This window comes from Protopterus annectens, chromosome 3.part1 (assembly GCF_019279795.1).
Source record: "Protopterus annectens isolate FY-2018-M chromosome 3.part1, PAN1.0, whole genome shotgun sequence".
In the NCBI taxonomy this organism is placed as follows: domain Eukaryota; kingdom Metazoa; phylum Chordata; order Ceratodontiformes; family Protopteridae; genus Protopterus; species Protopterus annectens.
The window spans coordinates 1787301353-1787323606 of record NC_056732.1 but is presented as its reverse complement, the minus strand read 5'-3'; the positions used below and the strand labels follow the sequence as shown (position 1 = coordinate 1787323606).

The following is a 22254-nucleotide window of genomic DNA, read 5'->3' as shown; positions in this document are numbered from 1 at the left end:
ACTGGTGGGGGGGGGGGGGATAGTGACTTTGAAAGTGACTGCTTTGTGGTTGGATCTTACTGTAGAGATGCTGCAGTGGTTACTTATGTTGGTTAACACTAAAAATTAAAAGCACTACACCCTCGCTCCCCATTGGCCCTTGTTTTCAATTATAAAGGAATTCCCAATATTATTCTAGCATGTCCAAAGGTCAGTTGTCAATCTCCTCTCTGGTCCAGCTGGTGAATATGGGAATCTTGAGGCAATGTTACAACTGCCTCATGTACACAGACAACGCTCTCCTCCTCCCAACAAATTCCAACACATGTGAGAGATGCAACCATATAGCCAAACTGGAGGCTAAGCTCTCTCAACTCAGTACTGGCAAAACCAGTCAGGAGGAGAAGGAAACCACACTCACTACAATTCCAGTCTCACATAGACCTACCACAACAGCAAACCAAACACATAATCACACAAAAACACACTCGGAGGCTCTAAATAAAGATCTACCTAAGCAGCAGAGACATCCAAAGCAGACACCCAAGCAACCGCTACCCCAAAAAAAACCACGTGCAACACATATCTCACAAAGCCAGTGTGCCGAACAGTCACAGCCCTTAAGGCTAAACAACACACCTGATACACTTGTAATAGGTGACTCTATCATCAGGCACACTGACGTCCCGCTCACCAGGCTGAACAAGGAGAAGGTCACGGTGAGCAGCCTGTCTGGCGCTAGGATCCACCACATAACACAAGCACTCAGGTCACTCCAAGGCAAGTACAAATATGACTCAGTCATTGTCCATGCTGGTGTGAATGACCTGAGACGTACCTCCCTGGACTACATGAAAAGAGACATAGAGGAGCTCTCTGAGCATGTAGCCCAGACTGGTATGACCCTGACCTTGAGTAGCATCTTACCCTCACCAAGAATGATGCCACAGTATGAAGACAAGATGATCAATTTCAACAATTGGCTTAAGTATTGGTGTCATTCAAAGGGGATCCAATGCCTATCAGCTTGGGATAATATGCACGACAAGCCACGATGCTTTGCTAGGGACGGCTTGCACCTGTCACCCCTGGGCTTTCGGATATTGGCAAAGGCTCTTGCTACCCCATAGTGCCTTTTTTAGGCAAGGCTCAAAAGACAAACCCACCTCCATAGGTATCACAAGGGATAAGAAACTAAGAGTAATGCTACTCAACGCTAGAAGTCTAAACCTCAAGATGCACGCACGCGAAACTCTCCTTAGCATGGAGAACATCGATATCTGTGCAGTAACAGAAACCTGGTTCAGGGGTCCCGAGAGCACCCCAGCACTACCAGGTTATACCTCATACCATGCTTTTCGCCCCAAAACTTGGACCGAACCACAAAAGGAGGGGAGTATCGATATTCATCAAAGATACCCACACCTCCAGGTTGGTGGCAAAGCACGAAGCATCAGAGACTATCCATGTGCAACTAACAGTGGGTAAAACTGCCTTCCAGTTTATAGCCTGCTACAGACCACCCTACCAAACCCAGGAACCCCACTCGGCCTTCCTGAGAACACTGGAAAATATGAAGGTCTCTCCGAACACCATTATATTGGGCGACTTCAACTACCCAAACATAGATTGGGAGCATTACTCTAGCTCCAACACCCTTGCCCAAAGGTTCCTAGAATTCATAAACTCAAATGCTATGGAACAACTTGTGACCACTCCCACAAGAGGGGAAAACATACTGGACCTGATCATCACCAACATGGGGACTCTATGCTCCAGACCAGAAGTGTATCCCTCACTGGTAAGATCAGACCATAAACTGATCTCACTGGATATTCACATCCCGACCCCACCCCCTGCCCAGAAAACCACAGTGAAAAACTTCTCTAAAGCAAATTTCACACTCCTCAAAACCGAGGTGGAATCCTTCAAAGCCCCCGGGCCTGTGGAAAATACGGCCCAGACCACAGAATCCTTTATAAATGCATTCTATGAACACCTTCAGGACTGCATGGATCATGCAATCCCAAATAAAACTAAGACCCAACCCTCCAAAGGCAGACGACCTGTCTGGTGGACCCCAGCCAAGGAGGAAGCTACTACATGATGGAGCAAAATCCCAAAAAGGGAAGGCATCTCTGATCAGTATTAGCAAAAAACTAAGGGCACTCATAAAATCATCAAAGGTCAGCTTCGAGAGAAAAATTGCACAGGACATTAAGGATAATCACAAGGCTTTCTTTAGTTATGTTAGGAACCTGGGTGGGAATTCCCAGATATGCTCAGAATTAGTCCAAAATGACAAAAAATACACTGATCCCACAGACATTGCCAACATCCTAGCTGACAGGTTCAGCGCAAACTCCCCCCCCCCCAAAAGGGCAAATATCTATCCCAGCAGAGTGCTGCCCCCCTGACATCTCAGATGCTCAGGTGGGAGCCGGCCTCTCCAAAGCAAAAAACACAGCATCAATGGGACCAAACGGTGTCCCAGGCTGCGTCCTACATGAACTCCAAGAAGAGCTAAACCCAAACATAAAGCTACTGTTCAATCTCAGCCTTACTACAGGATATGTACCCAAAGAGTGGCGTACAGCAACAGTGGTCCCTCTCCACAAAGGTGGTGCCTCAACGGACCCTGGAAACTATCGCCCCATAATCCTGACTAGCTTGGTCTGCAAAGCTATGGAAAGGATCATCATGGACCTCATAAATAAAGATATTGGGGACCTACAGACACTGGATCCTACCCAGTTTGGCTTTGTTAAGGGCAGATCCTACCTCTTAAACCTGGTTGACTTCTTTGAAACAGTCACCAAGGCCATTGACGAAGGGAAGGTGGTCCACACAGCCTATCTGGACCTCGCAAAAGCCTTCGATACAATACCCCACTGGCATTATAGATAAGCTCACCAGCTTAAATATAAACCCCTATGTCACTAGATGGGTTGCAAACTGGCTCAAGGACAGAACCCACATGGTTAGAATTGCTGGAGCCATGTCAGATTCCAAACCAGTTACAAGTGGCATCCCACAAGGCTCAGTCCTGGGACCTCTCTTGTTTGGTATATATTTCTCGGAGGTACAGGCCAACACGGAAGGACTGTGGCTGACCAAGTTCGCAGATGACTGCAAACTGGGCGCCATAATCGACTCTCCAGCCGACACAAGCATCCTCCAAAAGGGCCTCATAGAAACAGACAACTGGTGCCAGAGCCATGGCCTCAAGCTAAATGCCAAAAGTGTATAGTCATCCCCTTTGGCAAAAACAAAGTGCCCACAAATTACCACATAGGTGGTAATCCATTAAGTACAGAAGAAGTAATTAGGGACCTGGGGACCCAAGTTGATAGCAATCTCTCGTTTGACAACCACGTGGCCAAAGTGGTTAGAAAAACATTTTATATAGCCCACCTAATCATGAAGGGATTCACATCTAGATTAGGGGAGGTCATTGTGCCTCTTTACTCATCCCTCATCAGGCCCATAATTGAGTACAATGCCCCTTTTGGGATGTACCTTACCAAACAACTGCAGCAACTGGAAAGACCCCAAAAGTACTTCACCAAGAGGATCAAATGGCTCAAACAGATGCCATATGCTGCCTGGTTAAAGAAACTCCAGCTCTACTCAGTGGCATACCGCCTGCTCAGAGGTGACCTGTGCCTGACGTATAAGGCCATGTCCAACCCGGAATTAAGGGACATGCTGCACCTCAAAAAATCCAAATCCCATCGAGCTACACGCTCGAGAGACTTGAACCTCAGCACTGAAATAAATAGGACATGCTGGAGGGACAGATTCATAACCCAGAGGCTCCCTTCACTCTGGAATAAAATCCCAGTCCAGGTTAGGCAGAGTCCCTCATTGACTCTTTTCAAGAGGAATCTTGATGAGTGGATGGGAGATCGTAGGTTTACCCCGGGTATCACTTCTGTGTCACTGTTAGACAGAGGCACAGTATACTAACCTCGAAAAAGGGCATAGCAGAATTAATTTAAAATGGGTGGCGAAAGCCATACATACTCTGGCTAGGCTTATAAATGCCCTAGGGCAGATAGCCTAGTATGAACCTATGAACCTATGAATACCAAGTCCAAGACATTTTCATCTCTTGTCAGGGTGTCAACCAACTGGTCCAAGGCATTTGCATTGACAAAATCAAGGAATTTCTGTGCATTTATGTTTTGACATCAGTATTTCTTCCAATGTATGGTTGAATAGTTAGCCACCCAGAATCAAGGTAAAGGGTTGAATCTTGATAGATTTGAAAAGGTCCAGATAGGGGGAGTGGTCATCTTGAATCAGAGTTGGAGGCCTGTATCTAGCTACAAGTTGAATAGGGGTCTTGTCAGTTAACTGCACCTGGAGTATTTCCTGTGCATTATACTATTTGACCAGCCTAGAGGTGTGCATGTCTTTTGTATATATTGCTCCTTCTTTGTCCTGGACAGTAATTTTATTATAGAGTTTATTTATTGCAGATGTCCACCACCCTATATAATTTAGTTACGATGCAGCTGATGCACTGATGCATCTTCTAGGGCTGCTGCATCTCACCACACTATATAATGTAGTTATGATGCAGCTGATGTATCCTTCTAGGGCTGCTGCATCCCACCACTCTATATAATGTAGTTATGATGCAGCTGATGCACTGGTGCATCTTCTAGGGATGCTGCATTTCACCACTCTATATAATGTAGTTATGATGCAACTGATGCATCTTCTAGGGCTGCTGCATCTCACCACACTATATAATGTGGTTATGATGCAGCTGATGTGCTGATTCATCTTCTAGGGCTGCTGCATCTCACCACAATATATTATGTAGTTATGATGCAGCTGATGCATCTTCTAGGGCTGCTGCATCTCTCCACAATATATGATGTAGTTATGATGCAGCTGATGCATCTTCTAGGGCTGCTGCATCTCACCACTCTACATAATGTGAAAAAAACAGAAAATATTCCTGAGTTGACCACCACGGAGCTAAAAGATAGTGTTGAAACCTTAATATTGAAAATTAAAGACCAATTAAAGGCCAAGACAGTAGGTTCAGGCATATATGTCAAAATACCAGTTTCCAAATTCATGTTTAACAACGGATTAGCTAAACCTCCAAAAAGTTTCATTAGAGTTTTACCTTTAGGTACATGTTTGTCATTTACATTAACAGCAGCAACGTCAGCCATGTGCAGCTATGGAGAGTCAAAATATAAACAATGGCAGAAAAAAACTTCCTTAGCTGATAAAGGTCTTCCCAGGTGCAAACAAGGGAGAAAAAACAGAAAATATTCCTGAGTTGACCACCACGGAGCTAGAAGATAGCGCTGAAGCCTTAACATTGAAAATTAAAACTTTAGACTTTATTTAAACTTAAAACTTCATTTAAAACCAAAAGGTAAAAGAAGAAAAGCGCTTTCAACCTATTCAGGCCTTCTTCAGTTCAATAAATCTTTTAGGTCTGTGCTGGATGTTTTAAACCATCTATGTACCTATCAGGAACATTTATGTTAAACACGCCTTCAGTAGCTTAAATTCATTAAACACTTAAAGGGGCAAGCCTTCCTCAGAAAATCATCCAATGGATATATGCCTATTTTTTAACACAGGTTTAAGGGGACCTACAGTATTTAACCCTGGATACTTGTGTGCTCTAAGATTAGTGATCCATTTAATTTCTCGGGTTTCTGTTAGATTCTTCACATCACCTCCTCTGGAACTTGGTATAATTATATTTACACTTGAAAGTAAAAAGAATGCGTAGGAAAACATTTCACATGGTTGGCCAAACGGACTTCATGTAAAATATCTCTAAGGTGCCTTAAAATACGGTCCTTGAAGCTAGTTAGTTGTTGGTGGAGTTGCAGTGAATTTTAACAAAGGTTTATAGTTGTAGCTTTTTTATATAGCTACGTTATGAATCGCTTTTTTAGTGAGTTGGTCTCCTTTTTAAAATAATGCAGTCAGCATAGGTGTGTTATAAATAACTGTTAAGACACACTAGTTGTATCTTCTTTATGTACCCTATTGTAGAATAAGACGCATAGTATGACTGTTTTTTAAAGTTGATTGGCTCACCATGTATGACATGCAACGATCTGTATTTGCTATTATTTATATTAGCAGCTTCTTATAATCAGTATGTTACTTGTTCATAGAGCGATTTGATTCTGTCTTGTAATATTTATTTAGATTATGTTTTTTAGCATAATTATGGAAGAGCATTCAACAATTCATGAATTTTAAATGTCAGTTGTGCGAACTGTTTACATACTATACACTAAGGTCCTGCTATGGCCTTTATGTGCAGCTGTTTATATTTAAAACAACGGCTCTATTCTGAGGAATGTACTCATACCTTTACTTGTTATGAAGGTTTTCTAATGATTTATTTTATATTATAGTTTTTACATGCATTATTTTGCAGTCCATATATTGAGTACTGTAGGAGCGATTCGTAAGTCTCTAATGTTTTTAAAAAGTGCATTGGCCTTGTTGTAATGGATGTATATTTCTTAACTAAATAATAACTAGTTATTTTAGCTGAACATTAACTTTTCAGATCTGTATTGTATTAGTTTGTTACTTATATGGATTTGGGAATATTCCAAGTCCTTACCAAGTGTACACACTAGGGGTTCTTGCTACAATGTAGTGGTTTTTATTAGGATGTGATGTCATCCTATGAAACTTTTTGACTGGCTCTTTCAAGTTTTTAAATGCTCTGTAATAGTTTCTTACATGGTCTGATGAAGCTATTTAGTGAAAGCGCTTACTGTTCGCAATAAAATGTTTTTTTTATATTTTATGACTGTGATTATTCAAGTGTTGCCATATCTGTTGACTGCAATCGTGATCTTATTTGTTGGGACTTATTTTTACTTTATCAGCAGTCATACAATATTCCTCTTTGGCACAGTATTTTTAGTATGTGTTATGTTAGACACTCTGTACTGTAGTTATGATGCAGCTGATGCATCTTCTAGGGCTGCAGCATCCCACCACTCTATAATAATGTAGCTATGATGCAGCTGATGCACTGTTGCATCCTCTAGGGCTGCAGCATCTCCACTCTCTATGTAACATAGTTATGATGCAACTGATGCATCTTCTAAGGCTGCTGCATCTCACCACTCTGTAATGTAGTTATGATGCAGCTGATGCAGCTGATGCATCTTCTAGGGCCACTGCATCTCACCGCATTATATAATGTAGTTATGATGTAATGATGCATCTTCTAGGGCTGCTGCATCTCACCACACTATATAATGTAGTTATGATGCAGCTGATGCACAGATGCATCTTCCAGGGATGCTGCATCTCATCACTCTATATAATATAGTTATAATGCAGCTGATGCATCTTTTAGGGCTGATTCATCTCACCCCCTATATAATGTAGTTATGATGCAGCTGAAGTGCTGATGCATATGCTAGGACTGCTGAATCTCACCACTGTTTGTAATGTAGTTATGATACAGCTGACATGCTGATTCATCTTCTAGGGCTGCTGTATCTGGTTCCATTATGGAGGAGGTACTCCTGATTGCATCTGCAAGCTTTACCTGGATGATATAAAAGCTAAACTTTTGGATTCCCCATTGGAAAATTAGAATCTTTTTGGTACTGCTGCTGCAGAATTATTTAGAATTACTTAGAACCCTACCAGACAAGTGTAAGGTGATGCAGAATCTTAAACAAATCTTTGCTTGCCCTGTTCCTAAATTTCAAAGGAACTATCTTTCTAAATCCTAATTTTGTGCATAGGCAGCCTAGACAACCTTCTGGAGGTAAGACTATTTTCTAGGCTCATGCCGACCAGGACCATCAAAGGGTCAAAAGCAGGCATTTCCTGTAAAATCTGTCAGTATTTGACATACAGCTCTCCACCTACCTTGGACAGGTTCTTATGTCTCTCAGGCTATCTTTCTCTTCCAGTCTGGCAAAAGATTACTATGCACTCTTCGGTCCTTTCTATCATCTAACATGGTTATTTCATGGTTTGTAAGTTGCTGCTTCCTTTTTCCAAGTCTTCCTCAGACCCTTCAGAGCCAAGTTCCTATTTTACCTTTAGTCCAATGGATCTGATGGATCAGGAAAATATTCAACCTATTCCAAAGTCCCACCACTGTAAAGAGACAGCTGTCCCCATTCATAAGAAGCAAAACAAAAGCAAAATCTTCAAAAAATAAACCACCTTGGTGGACACCAGCCATAAAATGCTGTACAGGAGGAAAACATTATGGCTAAACACAATAAACATGCCAAAAATACAATCATAAATCTTAACAACTTAAAAACCACTAAAGCAAAATTTGAGTTAAACATAGCCTCCCAAGCTAAAGACAACCATGAGACATTCTTCAGCTATGTTACAAAGCTGAAAGGAAGTAAGCAGTGTGCCAAACTGGTAGTAAATAGCACCACTTTTACTGCAACAGGCAACACTGCAAACCTGCTGGTGAAGACATTCAGTGCAAACTTCAGTGAACCTTCCCCCTGGTTGCCACTACAGTGATATCAAAATCCATATCATCCCCTGTTATCACAAGAGAACATGTCCTAGAGGCTCTCTCAAATGCAAAGAACACAGAACCTGCATGTCCTGGAAACATACCAGGATGCTTCCTAATTGGCTTGAAATAGGCCTCCCTAATGAAGCTATCTAATCCAAGCCTTGAAACTGGGTTTGCACCCATGGACTAGAAGACAGCAACTGTTATTCCACTGCACAAGGGTGATCCCTCTAGTGATCTGGGAAACAAGAGATCAATTATTTTGGCCAGTGTAATATATGTAAAGCCATGGAAAGAATGGCCTTGGAAATGACATGCAAAGACTTCATGAATTTATACACACTGGATCCCAGTCAGTTTAGGTTTTTCTGCTGAACCCAGTGAGCTTTTACTGAGAAGATCACAAAGTGCATGGATCAGGACAAATCAATTCCTCTGGGCTATATGAGCTTGACCAAGGCATTCAGTATTATTCTCCACTCAAGTATAGTCAAAATATTACAAAGAAATCTATATGCCACCTACTGGGTACCAATTGGTTTTTCACACAGGATGCCAGACATAAGAACAGGTGACTCCATGTCAGCTAAAAGGACAGTAATAAATGGAATTCCCCACAGACCAGTACTGGCACTGCTCTTATTTGGCATTACTTCGAAGATATCCAGGCCAATGTCAATGGGTTGTGGCTGACCAATATTGCAGATGACTGAAAGCTCAGGGCAGTCATAGAATTCTCCCAAAGACACAAACATTGTACAGGAGGGTCTCAAACAAATGAGCAATAGGTGCAAGAACCACAGACTCAAACTAAATACAAAAAAATGTTCATAATGGTCTTCTTTGGTAAACCATTTATTCCTGCAAACTACAACATTGACAATACACATCTTAAGGTAGAAATGATAGGGGTTTATGGACTTGTGATGATACTGGATTTGTTCTTTGACTGACATGTGTCCACCACAGTTAGGAAGTCATTTTATATAGCAAGACCAGTAAGAAAGAGCATTGCATCCAGGACCAGGGAGGATACTATCCATTTGTTTTTGGCCCTTATTAGATCAATAATTGAATACAATGGTCCTTTTTGCATGCACCTGTAAAGATACAGGCTTCAACTTGAATGCCAACAGAAATTTCTTACGAAAAGAACCCAGGGAGTCCAACACATGAATTATGGGGACGGCCTTAGATCATTCTCCAGTCTCCAGATCTCTATCTAGCCTTTAAGGCCTTCTTAGAACCTATACCATATGAACCTGCTTCATGTCAACAAAAACAACAGTATCAAAAACACCTGCTCTAAGAAGTTTATCCTTTCCAGCAATCTAAACAGGACATGCTGGAGAAACAAATACATCCTGTACAGGCTTCCACTTCTCTGGAATAGGCTTCCTATCCATGTAGAACAAAGTACCCCCCCACCACCACCAAATTTAACAATCGACAAGAAGTGCAAATTTATTCCTGTAGTGACACCTATGTCATGGAAACAAGTAGCACCTAGAAGTTCTGCTTGGCTAGGCCTAAAAAGCCCCCCGGACCATTAGCATAACATCTTTCTATTTCTATAGGGTTTCAGTCTCTCCGCCTTAATTTGCTCCCTGGTCTCCCTGTAAAAGGACTGTGCATCCAGTGGGCCTACCTGGTTAATAAATGGGTGGACAATGTTGATGGGATAGGTCATCCATAAAAGGAGTTTTGTAAACCATATTCAATAAAATGTTAGACTTTGGGACCCTTAAACCAGATGGATGGGAGTGGGTTAGTATAGACACCATGAGAGAAAGTATTCTGTTCAAGGATTTAGCATATACTGAAAAGAGTTTTTGTTTTTTTTCTGTTTATTTATTGTATTTATTTAACCTTTGTTTACAGTGATAGTCCGACAGGGGGGATATCCCATTTTCAGTGGGGGCCCAGGGAGAAAGGCTCTTGAAACCCGAAAGAAAAAAAAAAAAAAAAAAAAAACAAATACAGTACAGTACAGGCTCCACTAAAGCAAACATATTGTACAATATAGGACAGTACACATATAGCAGTGGCATTTGATGCAATATGAGAACATGAGATTCGATACAATATTTCCAGTGGAAGAATGAATGAAAATAATGAAAAGAAACAATTGGAAACATTGCGTCCTATTCACGTTTAAAAGCTGAACACTCAGACTGATGCTGCTCAGAAAATTATCTTTATTCACTATATGCATCACCTGCTGCCATATCAATACATATGATTATATATATATATATATATATATATATATATATATATATATATATATATGGACGGACAATTTCCCACAGTTTCTCCAGCTAGCTTGGTCAATGTGGTATTTAGAGGCAGTATAGCAACTGTCTCATGTTCACCGAAAACTCACTGTTCCTAGTCAACACAAACTCATCACATGTGAGAGATGCAACTATATTATGAACCTTGAATCCATGCTCTCACACATCAGTTAGTACATATGACAATAAGTGGGTTATCAGCATACACACCTCACCTCCTACTCCACTCAAACTCACATCACACATACCTACATATGTGGAGGTCTTCACCAGAAACATACCTAAACACTAAAGACCTCCCAAATACAAACACAATCATGCTTCACATAATACTTCCTCTGCAGAACACAATACACATGATAGCTCATGCACCAGTGTCTCATCAGTCATACCCTTAAGGGAAAACATAAAATCAAACACATTTGTCATCGGTGATGCCATTGTGAGACACACTGATCTCCCTCTCACCAGGATGGATAAGGAAAAGGTCACAGTCAGCTGTCTGTCAGATGCCAGGATCTGCCACATCACACACGCACTCATGTCTCTCAATGACAGGCACTGTTATGATTCTGTCATAGTCCATGTTGGTGTGAATGACTTGAGATATACCTCTCTGGACAATATGAAGGGAGACATGATTGAGCTCTCAGACTGTGTCTCAGCTAGATATATCCCTGGCCTTAAGCAGCATTTTACCTTCACCTAGAATGATGCCTCACTACAAACAGAAAATGATTGATTTCAATAATTGGCTTAGCTTCTGGTGTCATTCTAAGGGGATTCACTAACTGTCAGCCTGGGACGATATGATTGACAGACCTCAATGCTTTCAGATGGTCTTCATCTATCACCCCTGAGATTTCAGCTAATGGCTAAGGTTCTTGCCACCCCCATAATACCTTTTTAAGGCAGTGTCTCAAGACCAAAATTTCCAACATAAAAACTCCATCTGAAAACAACCTCAAGGTTATGCTGCTAAATTGCTAGGAGTCTCAACATGAAACTGCACTCACTGGAAGCTGTCCTCACCTTGGATGAAGCAGACATTTGTGCAGTCAAGGAGACCTGGTTCAAGGCAGTGGAGAGCACCCCAGCCATACCAGGTTACACCTTCTTCTCCACACACTTAGACCTTAAACTGAGGGTGTGAAAACTAAAGGAGGTGGTTTACCAATATTCATTAGAGATAAATACACCTCCAGATTGGTTAAACTGTATGACTACTTGGAGACACTGCAATTAACTGTTGGTAGGACACCTATTCAAGTCATCGCCAGCTCTAGCACCCCCTCCATGAATCAGGACACCCACTCTATTTGGCATACTTGAGTCTATCAAGATACATACAAACACCATTGGTTTTGGGTGGCGTCAACTACCCATCCATTAACTGGGTATATTATTCATATTCAAACTCATTTTCCCAAGGGTTCCTTGACTTCATTAACACCAGTGCTCTGGATCATCTGGTTGACACCCCAACAAGGGGTGCCAACATCCTGGATCTGGAGCTCACCAATATGGGGGACCACTGTAGCACCCCCACTGTGAGATCTGACCACAAAGCAGTCTCATTTGTACTATCACACCTAACCACACCCCAGCAACAACCAAACTAAAAAAACACTTCTCCAAAGCAGATTATAACTTCTTATAGGATGGTTAAATATCTTCACTATACCTCCTCCCTCAGATGTAAATGGAAACTATGCCAAGCTCTTTAGTAAAACACCTGTATAACTCCATTGACTTGGTAGTACCTTATATAACCCAAACATGCTCCTCAAGGAAGAGCATACCTGCTTAGTGGACAACTACCATCAACAGGCTTTAGAATAAGAGGAAGAAATTGCTGTCTAAGAGCAAGAGGGAGTGAGCCTTCCTAAACTGGAAATGCTCCCTCCCTTAGGTCAAACAAGCAAATAAGATGTTTTGTGAAGTCCTCCAAATTAAAGTACGAGTCCAAATTAGATTCCTCAACAAAGGACAACCACAAGGGATTCTATAGTTACATCTGTAACCTAAAAGGAAAGGTCCAGACTTGTGCAGAACTGGTAGTTAATGATACAACACATACTGAGCCTGTGGACATAGCTAACCTGTTGGCTGACAGATTCTGTGAAAACTTTACTCCCCTGTCCCCACCACACACATGTACTCCATGACATCCCTACCACCTGTCCCCCACCTTGCATTTCTAAAAAGCAGGTCATACATGCCCTCTCTAAGGCCAAAACGACAGCATATATGGGACCTGAAAACATCCCAGGGTACATCCTATAAGGGATCCAACATGAATTAGCAATTCCATTGGGTACTCTTTTCAATCACAGTCTAAGCATCAGCTTCGTACCAGCTGAATGCAAAACAGCCATCTTCATTCCCTTGCACAAAGGTGGTGATTCCACTAAACCCAGGAACTAGAGACCTATTAGTCTGACTAAACGTATCTGCAAGGCCATGGAGTGAATCATCATGGACCTGATCAACAAAGATACAGGTAATCTCCAAACACATGACCCTACTCAGTTTGGATTTGTTAAAGGGAGGTCATACCTGTTAAACCTGGTGAACTTATTTGAGACAATCATCAAGGCCCTGGGTGAGGAGAAATCTGTGCATTCAGCTTACTTGACTTAGCCAAGTCATTTGACACTATCCCCCACTCAGGCATCAATAACAAACTCACCCAACTAAGCATCAACCCTTATATCAATACACGAGTCACTAACTAGCTGACTGATGGAACTCATATAGTCAAAATAGGAGGAATCCACCTCCAACAGCAGACCTGTAGCCAGTGGTGATCCACAGGGATCAGTCCTGGACCTCTACTCTTTGGAAACTTTTTCTCTGAAGTACAAGCAAAAACTAAAGGTCTGTGGCTGACAAAGTTTGCTGATGACTACAAACTGGGAGCGGTCATAGAATCTCCAAATGATGTCAACATCCTACAAGAGGGTCTTACACAAACAAATGATTGGTGCCAAAGTCATGCCCTTAAACTCAATGCAAAAAATGTATTATCATCCCTTTCAGTAAGTGAAATGTTCCTGCTAACTACCACATCAATAGTAACACCCTAAGTATTCACTCAGTAGTGACAGACCTGGGCACACAGGTTGACAGCAACTTTAACTTTGACCACCATGTTTCCACAGTGGTAAGAAGGGCATTTTATATTGCTCATCTCCTAAGTAAGGGCATTGCCTCCAGAAAAAAAAACAAGTTATTACCTCCCTGTACTCTTCTGTCATCAGGCCAATAACTGAGTACAATGCCCCTTTTGGTATGTATCTTTCTAAGCACCTGCAGCAACTGGAGAAACCACAAAGGTTCCTCACAAGGAAAATTCAAGGTCTTCAACATCCATCCTATGGGAATCATCTAAAATCACTGTCATGTTATTCTGTTTCATGCAGACTACTCAGAGGTGATCTCTGCCTTGCATGTAAGACAATCTCCTATGTTATTGATAATGCTTCATATGCGAAAGCCAAATGTTACACGGGTTTACTCACTCCAAGGACCTTAACCTGGTATGGGACATTAATAAAGCCTGCTGGAAGGACAGATTTTTCTCCCAGAGGTTTCCACACCTTTGGAACAGACTTGCACTTCATGTCAGGCAGAGCTCCTTATTGGCTCTCTTCAAATGCCATCCAGACAATTGAACGGGTGACTATAAATTCACCCCAGGGGCTCCACCTGTGTCCCTCCTGGATGGAGGCAATAGGTGCTGATCATGGAAATAAGGGTAAGAACTTGGCTAGGCTTGTAAGGGCCCTAGGGCCATTAGCCTAGTAATTTCCTATGATCCTATATGCATACATATATATCCGTCATTGTGTATATGTTATGAGTAAAGCATCCCCAGTGACTGAAGCAGTGAACAAAGATCCCATGACACAGACACTGGGTATGTAAGAGCAGCACTACACACTCTGTCTCGCTACAGAGTGAGTCACTAAATCATTTCATTATGAACAGAATGTGAATGATTTCTTACTTTGAGAAAAAGTACAGAGTCTTCCTGCTGTAATGTTGATTCAATGTTGGATTTATACTTCTGAATAGCCTCATTCATTTCTTCAATTTTCTCTAAATTTTTTGCCATCTTTTCCAGAATTCCTGCAGCTTCCTCCTTGAGCTGTTGGATCAGCTGTTGCTTCTTGTCCTGGAGATACTGCTGCAGCTTGGCAAATTCTGATGTAATGTGCTGTTCCAAGCTCTGGGCTTCATCCTAGAAGACAGAAATCTGAATTTAGAACCATAACCCTCGTAGCACGCTGTAGTAAACAAACAAACTCAGACATGACATGTCACTTTAGGTTAATCGTCCTTTTTCCTGCTCAGGAAATGCCATATCCAGCAGAACAAAGCTATAAATGGCTATGGACAGTACAGACTGTAAGCTGTAAAACTATACACACACACAAACACACACACACACACACACACACACACACACACACACACACACACACACACACACACACCAATGGCAGCTTGAAATTTTCTATTACTTCATTCTGCTAAAATAGTTATATTTATAGCTCCCATCAGTAACCATTTGAAATGTCAGGACCTGCTAGAGCGAGTCTAATTCTAAGATGCCATTCCTCTGAATATTCCCATTTCTCTGAGGTATGGTGATATTGGAGTTAAGTTTGGGCTGCGAGCGGCTTGCCCCCTCCCCATGGAGGGATGCAGAGACAGCTTATACCCTCTGCAAAAAAAAGTTTTAAGCAGAGAACCGATTTTTGAAATTCACTCTTCTCCTATATTTTTGGCCTTTTTTTCTGCCTTGTTAGCACTCTGCATTTCGAGTGCCGACATTTCAATAGGGAGCCATAGCCACCTTTCTGTACCTACAACATACAATCTTACAGGAAAAACATGACCGATGTCTTTATCTACTGATAGTTCTTGTGTCTTATCCTGCTTTACCGAGTCAGGAAGGTCATTTGCTTTGTATAGTCAGTATACAGGAAGTTCATTGATTTCCTATAGTCAGTGTACAGGGAGGTCACTTGCTTCCTATAGTCAGTATACAGGAAGTTCATTGATTTCCCATAGTCAGTGTACAGGGAGTTCACTTGCTTCCTGAAGTCAGTGTGCAGGAAGGTCATTTGTTTCCCATAGTCAGTGCACAGGAAGTTTGCATGTTTCATAGCATTGGAGTGCTATACGTTGCCTACTATGTTTCTGGTTTGAAGTAAGTAAGAAGATGCAGATGATACTTAGTTTTGCCTTCTACTGTTTGCGTCTTCTACACATCTGTGTGACCACAGTGTAGGTATATATAGAGACTGGGGGTGGGAGGGCTTTCCCACATTGGAATGAATCTTTTGTTTGCTGTGTGATGTTGGTAATGGCGATGTTTTGAGTATGTGACTTCCTGAGAGTGGGAAAACATTCAGTGAATCAGGTGCTTCACTACAGTATGCTGCTAAACTGTTTAGATAACAGTTACACACATGCAGGTATTCATTTGTGAGGTCACAAAAAGACAATCTTTGGTAACTTATAGAAAAGCTATGGTTTGGGAAAAGAACAGGCATAAGTAAGTCAAAGAGAAGTTATACAGTACCATGTAAAAAGCTCAACTTCAACTGTTCTGCCTTTACTGCCCAGGTTTCTGTACCATACAGTAGTAGTGGTCACACCACTGTCTTGTACACCTTACTTTTCAGCTTCTTTGGCATTCTTCTGTCATATACTACACCTGATACTCTAGGCCAGTTGGCTGCAGCCCCTCTGATTCTAGCTTTGACCTCTTTATTCAGACTACCCTTCTCCTCAACCACCCCTCCCAGATACTTGAAGCGGTTTACCTGTTCCACTATCTTTCCATCTATCTCTATTCTCAGCTTCTTCTGATTTCCCCAATCTGCTGCCATTACCACTGTCTTATCTGTGCTTAGTTTCATTCCATGTGCCTTCAGATTTGCATTCCATTCTCCTATCCTTTGCTGAAGTTGTAGATCAGAGTCTGCCTGTACTGCCACATTGTCTGCATACATACAAGTAAGAACAGCAGTGGGTTCAGAGCGGAACCCTGGTGTACACCCACTCCCACTGGGAACCCCTCAGTGAGGCCAAACACTGTACTTGAGTCACTGGGTCCTTCTACATAGCCTGTACTAATTCTACCAATGTTTCTGGGACTTCAAACCACAGCAGTACTGCCCAGATCAGCTTTCTTGGGACCTTGTCATATGCTTTCTCCAAGTCTAGGAAATCCCACTTTGACTCTCTCCTCTTCTCTAGTTTCTTCTCAAGTATCTGTCTCAATACAAACATCGGGTCAATTGTGCTGCATCCTGATCTGAATCCGAACTGTTCATCTCCCGTCTTACATTCTACTGTTCTGCGTATCCGTTTATCAATCACCCTCTCCACAACTGTCATGCAATGTTGTAGGAGTTTGATGCCTCTGTACTGTCCACAGTTGTGGATGTCCCCTTTGTTCTTGTACACTGGCACGAGTATGCTTATTCTCCAGTCATCTGGAATATGCCTTTCTCTCCACACTGCAATTAGTACCCTCAGGAGCCATTTCTCCCCTAGCTCACCCAGCATCTTTATCATATCTGCTGTGACCTCATCTGAGCCTGCTGCTTTCCCTGACTTCATTTTCCTTAGTGCTGCTCTTACTTCTTCTAAGCTGGGCTCCTCTTCTACTCTCATTGTAGGCTGTTTCTGGGGCAGTACCGCTTCTGTGGGGTTTTCTTCATTCAGAAGCTGCTGGAAATACTCCTTCCATCTGCCTTTAATGTCCTGTGGGCTAGTAAGCAGGTTGTTGCTGGAATCCCTTATGAAGGGTGTCTGACTATCTTCTTTATCTTTCTGTCTTTGCCTTGCAACCTGGTATAGTTTCTTTGTGCCCCTTACTGAGTCACTTTCCAGAAGCTGATAGAGTGCCTCTGATGCCCTATTCTTTGCTATTGCAACTTCTTTCTTAGTTTCTTTGCAAAGGCAGAACAGTTGAAGAAGCTAGAGGTGATGGAAATGAAGTGCCTGAGAAAGGTGGTAGGATGCACACTGCGGGACAGGCGAAGAAATGAGGACATAAGAGCAGAAGCCAAAGTAGCTCCAATTGCAGAAAAGATCAAAGAAAACAAATTACAATGGTTTGGGCACATGTGTAGAAAAGCAGAAGACAATCTGGTGAGGGAGATTTGGGACAGACAGGAAGAAGGTAAGAGGAAGCGAGGGCATCCAGCAAAGAGGTGGATGGATTGTGTGAAAGAAGATCTGGGACAGTCAGGCATGAGTGTTGAAGAAGGCAGGAGAGTGGCACTGAATCGAGAGAGTTGGCAACAGTTAATACAATACCCCTACCCCATGTAAATGGGAAAAAGGGGATGATGATGATGTATAAAGCTCAACTGTCATGAGCTATGCCTTTTGTGTACCCAGCTGACCAGGTAACAACCACCACATCCATTGGGCTCCGCCGATGCCAAAGTGAAAACTTCTGAGTTACAGTTCATTCAGTACAGGTTAAGGGTTGTGCATTTTGTTGAGCTTCTATATTGTCAAGTTGCTGGCATCAACATAAGAGGCCACATAGACCCATGTACATACATAAAGTGTTATTTCATAATAATGAAAACCCACTTACCCAAATCACTAAATGTCAAGATTACTTCACCGAAACCTCAACTGAATGAACACTCAGATCACCAATTAGAAACTCTGGGAACCTAACCACTTGTTTGGCAACACAAAAAAAAAATCAAACTGAAGCAACGCAAGTCAAACCCATCCATGTGGGGGGGGGGCTGTTGTGCCCCTCATACTCCTCCTAGCTAAATATACCAACTCCAAGATCACAGTACAGTGGGAAAAGGAGCAAAGTTGACCATAGTGGCCAAATAGTTATTTTCCCCACAGTAATATTCCGGTGATCCGAATGTTTGTTCAGTTGTGGTTTTGGTGAAATCTTGGGTTTTCATTCTTAAGAAATAGTCTCATATATGCACAGCATTTCAGATCAGTATCTAATTTTAAGCATATTAGTATCTGTTGGTGTGTTCTGTTCAGCTGGTTCTTGCTGTAATCGTTTGCTTTAAATTAGGTGATTTTGTAAAAGAAGCCTCTCATCTTTTTTTTTTTTAAACAAATAAAATATTTATTGGATTATCATTTATGACATAGACAAACATACATTGATATAAATGAAAACAAACCATACTGACATTTTCAGTTGCAAACATTATACATCACTTATAATCTTGTATAGAGTCATTTTCAATGTAATATTACATAGCTCAATAAAATTCCTGCCTTCCGTTAAACCTCATTTCTCCTCCAAAACATTAATTGTTTTTGAAAGAGTAACACTGGTTGTAATCAGTGGTCATGCTGTCTACATAGCATACCTTGACCTGGCCAAAACGTATGACAACATCCCCCATTCTGGCATAGTTAGTAAGCTAAACTCGTTGCAAACAATCCCTCTGCAGTAAGGGGGATAGCAAATTTGTTTAAGGACAGAACCCACATGATGCGGGTAGCAGGTCCCTCATCAGAGAGTATGAGGGTAACCAGTGATATTACAGGGCTCAGTGATGGGACCTTGTTTGTTTGGCATTTGCATTTCTGATGTACAGACCATGAAGCAAAATCTCTAGCTAACCAGGTTGGCAGATGTCTGCAAATTAGGAGTCACTGTCATATTCCCCTCTGACTCGCCCTTCATCAAAAACTAACTCAAATAACTGATGCACACAGATGGGCTTAAATTAAATGTCAAGAAGTGCAACACTGTTACAATTTGGTAGACCACCCCTTCCCGCCAGCATACAGGAAAAAAAACTAACCCACTCCAAAATAAGAATGTTCTTAGACACATTGTAACCATGTTAATAACTTCCACTCCTATGAGCATCATGTGACAACAGCAGTCCGAAAGTCTTACTTAGGTCAGTTCATCACCAAGGGAATATCATCCAGACCTAAAGCGGTCACTGTCTCCTTACATTCAGCATAGATTAATTAGGCCAGTTACTGAATACAATGTCCCCTTTGAAATGTACCTCACTAGACCTATCAAACAACTAGAAAGACCCCAGAGGTTCCTAACTAAGATCACTAGCTTACAAATCCTAACCTACCAGAAATGACCGATAGCACTGTCTCTATTTGTCATATACACTCAGGAGGATCAAAAGCAAAGGATAAAAAGGTCAAACCATGTGATATACACAAGTGACCCCTTAAGAGCATCAAGTGTTTCAGCTACATGGCTTGTGAATCCCCAAGACTATCTTTATTTTTCATTCAAATCTTTATGGTTACATTCAAGCAAACCTCACCAGCTGTGGACATGCATGTTTTAGTCATTTTTTTTTTTTTTCGATAAGAAACATCTTTATAGATGCATCATTTATGATATGGGCAATCATACAAATACAAAATGCCTACAGAAGGAATTGGAGTCCACTCCGTTGGTGCCAAAATAAAACACACATTTAATAGTTCCTTTTGGTAGTCTTGTGTCTTTTGGCTTTTCCCGGTTAGGGGTCGCCACAGCGGAACTCCGAACTGCTAATGATTGGCAGTTGAATTTTACGCACCGGCTTGCCAGGCCTGACGCACAACCTTCAATGAAGGTACGCCCATTCACGCATGTCTCCATGCAGAAGACGCTCTAGCTGAGAATCGAACCAGACAGCACCTTACTGTGAGGCAACAATGCTTCCGCAGCGCCACCACAATAAAATGATAATTCAAAGTGCTTTTTGTCCCACCAATGGTGAGACTTCTTCAGCTAAAACTTTTAGTCCAACTAAAAAACATTTAAATGTACTTCCCCTCCTACATATTATTCCATCATCCAACTAATAAAGGCTACCTATTACTTATCTAGTAACTACTGTAATCAGTGCAGTTAACAGAAAGGCCCATGTTTTAACCCCCACAGGGATTTCTTGTGAGGAACCATTTCAGCTCATGACTACATATTCCCAAAATAGTTACATGCATTCTTACCAAAGTTCATATGCTTTACTTATTCAATATGGTTAACAGTTAAATATACGTATATAAAAATTGAGAAAAATAATTTGTACATATATACATCTAAGTATTGCAGTATATTATTCCTAATTTTATTACATTACCAAGGTCTATCCTCATTGTTAAGGCATCCTAGCCTATTCAACCCTTAATACTAGTGATATAAATTATGTAATAAAAGGTATTAATTTGTGTCTTTCAGCTTTTCCCAGTTAGGGGTCGCCACAGCGGAACTCCAGTCTGCTAATGATTGGCAACTGATTTTTACGTACCAACTTGCCAGGCCTGATGCACAACCTTCAACGAAGGTACGCCCATTCACGCATGTCTCCACGCAGAAGACGCTCTAGCCGAGAATCGAACCGGACAGCGTCTTACTGTGAGGCGACAACGCTACCGCTGCACCACCACTGCGGGTTTTCAATAAACGGTATTAATAATAAATCCAAACAGTGACATTCTAAATTTTAATACATAGATAGGAAGCATTACTGTTGCGAGTCCAAAATCTTCTTTATTAAGATACAAAAATTAAGCGCTTTCGTCAGTTTAACTTGACTTCATCAGAATTTACTTAAAACACATTAGAAGACCTTTTTTATACAAGTACCTTCTTTGTAATTGGCTAAATTTTTCATCTCATTAATTGAACAGACAAATTAAAACAATTGAAATTAAGAGAGCCAAGCAGTTCATATAAAACAAAAAATTAAATAAAAATGTTTGTGTTTTAAAACACTCTATACCATAATTAGCATACTGAATCCAAACAAAAAAGTTATTAATACATATATTCATATATATATATATATATATATATATATATATATATATATATATATATATATACATAGTGGCATATATATATATATATATATATATATATACATATATATATATATATATATATATATATATATATATATATATATATATATATATATATATATATATATATATATATATATATATATATATATATATATATATATATATATATATATATATATATATATATATATATATATATATATATATATATATATATATATATATATCTATGTACATTCCATCAGTCTTCCCTATGTAATATGCGGGGCATTGATTACATTGGGCTAAATAAACTACCCCTTTGCTATTACAATTGAATTTATCCTTCAAATAAAATATCGACCCATTAATTTCAAAATGTTCGGTGACAAATATGTGTTTACACATACTGCAAGCCCCACACTTAAACATTCCACAATAATGTCTATAAGTGTCTTTCTGTTTGAATTCCAAAATTTCTCCCTTTTCTAAAGGTAACATTTGGAATCAAACCTAAAATTTCTTTCAAAGACATATCATCCAATAAAAAAGACCAATTCTTAATAATAATGGTTTTAATGTTTAAGGCATTCTGTGAAAATGTTGTAATCAAAT

General features: G+C 40.8%; 1 protein-coding gene across 1 annotated transcript in view; it reads right to left on the bottom strand.

The window, feature by feature from the left end:
• The window catches only part of LOC122798671 (zinc-binding protein A33-like), a 1060809-nt gene that overhangs the window by 151464 nt on the left and 887091 nt on the right, over positions 1 to 22254 (bottom strand). Inside the window, exon 3 of the mRNA XM_044067764.1 lies at positions 14810 to 15043. Within this exon, the coding sequence (XP_043923699.1) occupies positions 14810 to 15043 (234 nt within the window). The remainder of the gene's footprint in view (positions 1 to 14809; positions 15044 to 22254) is intronic.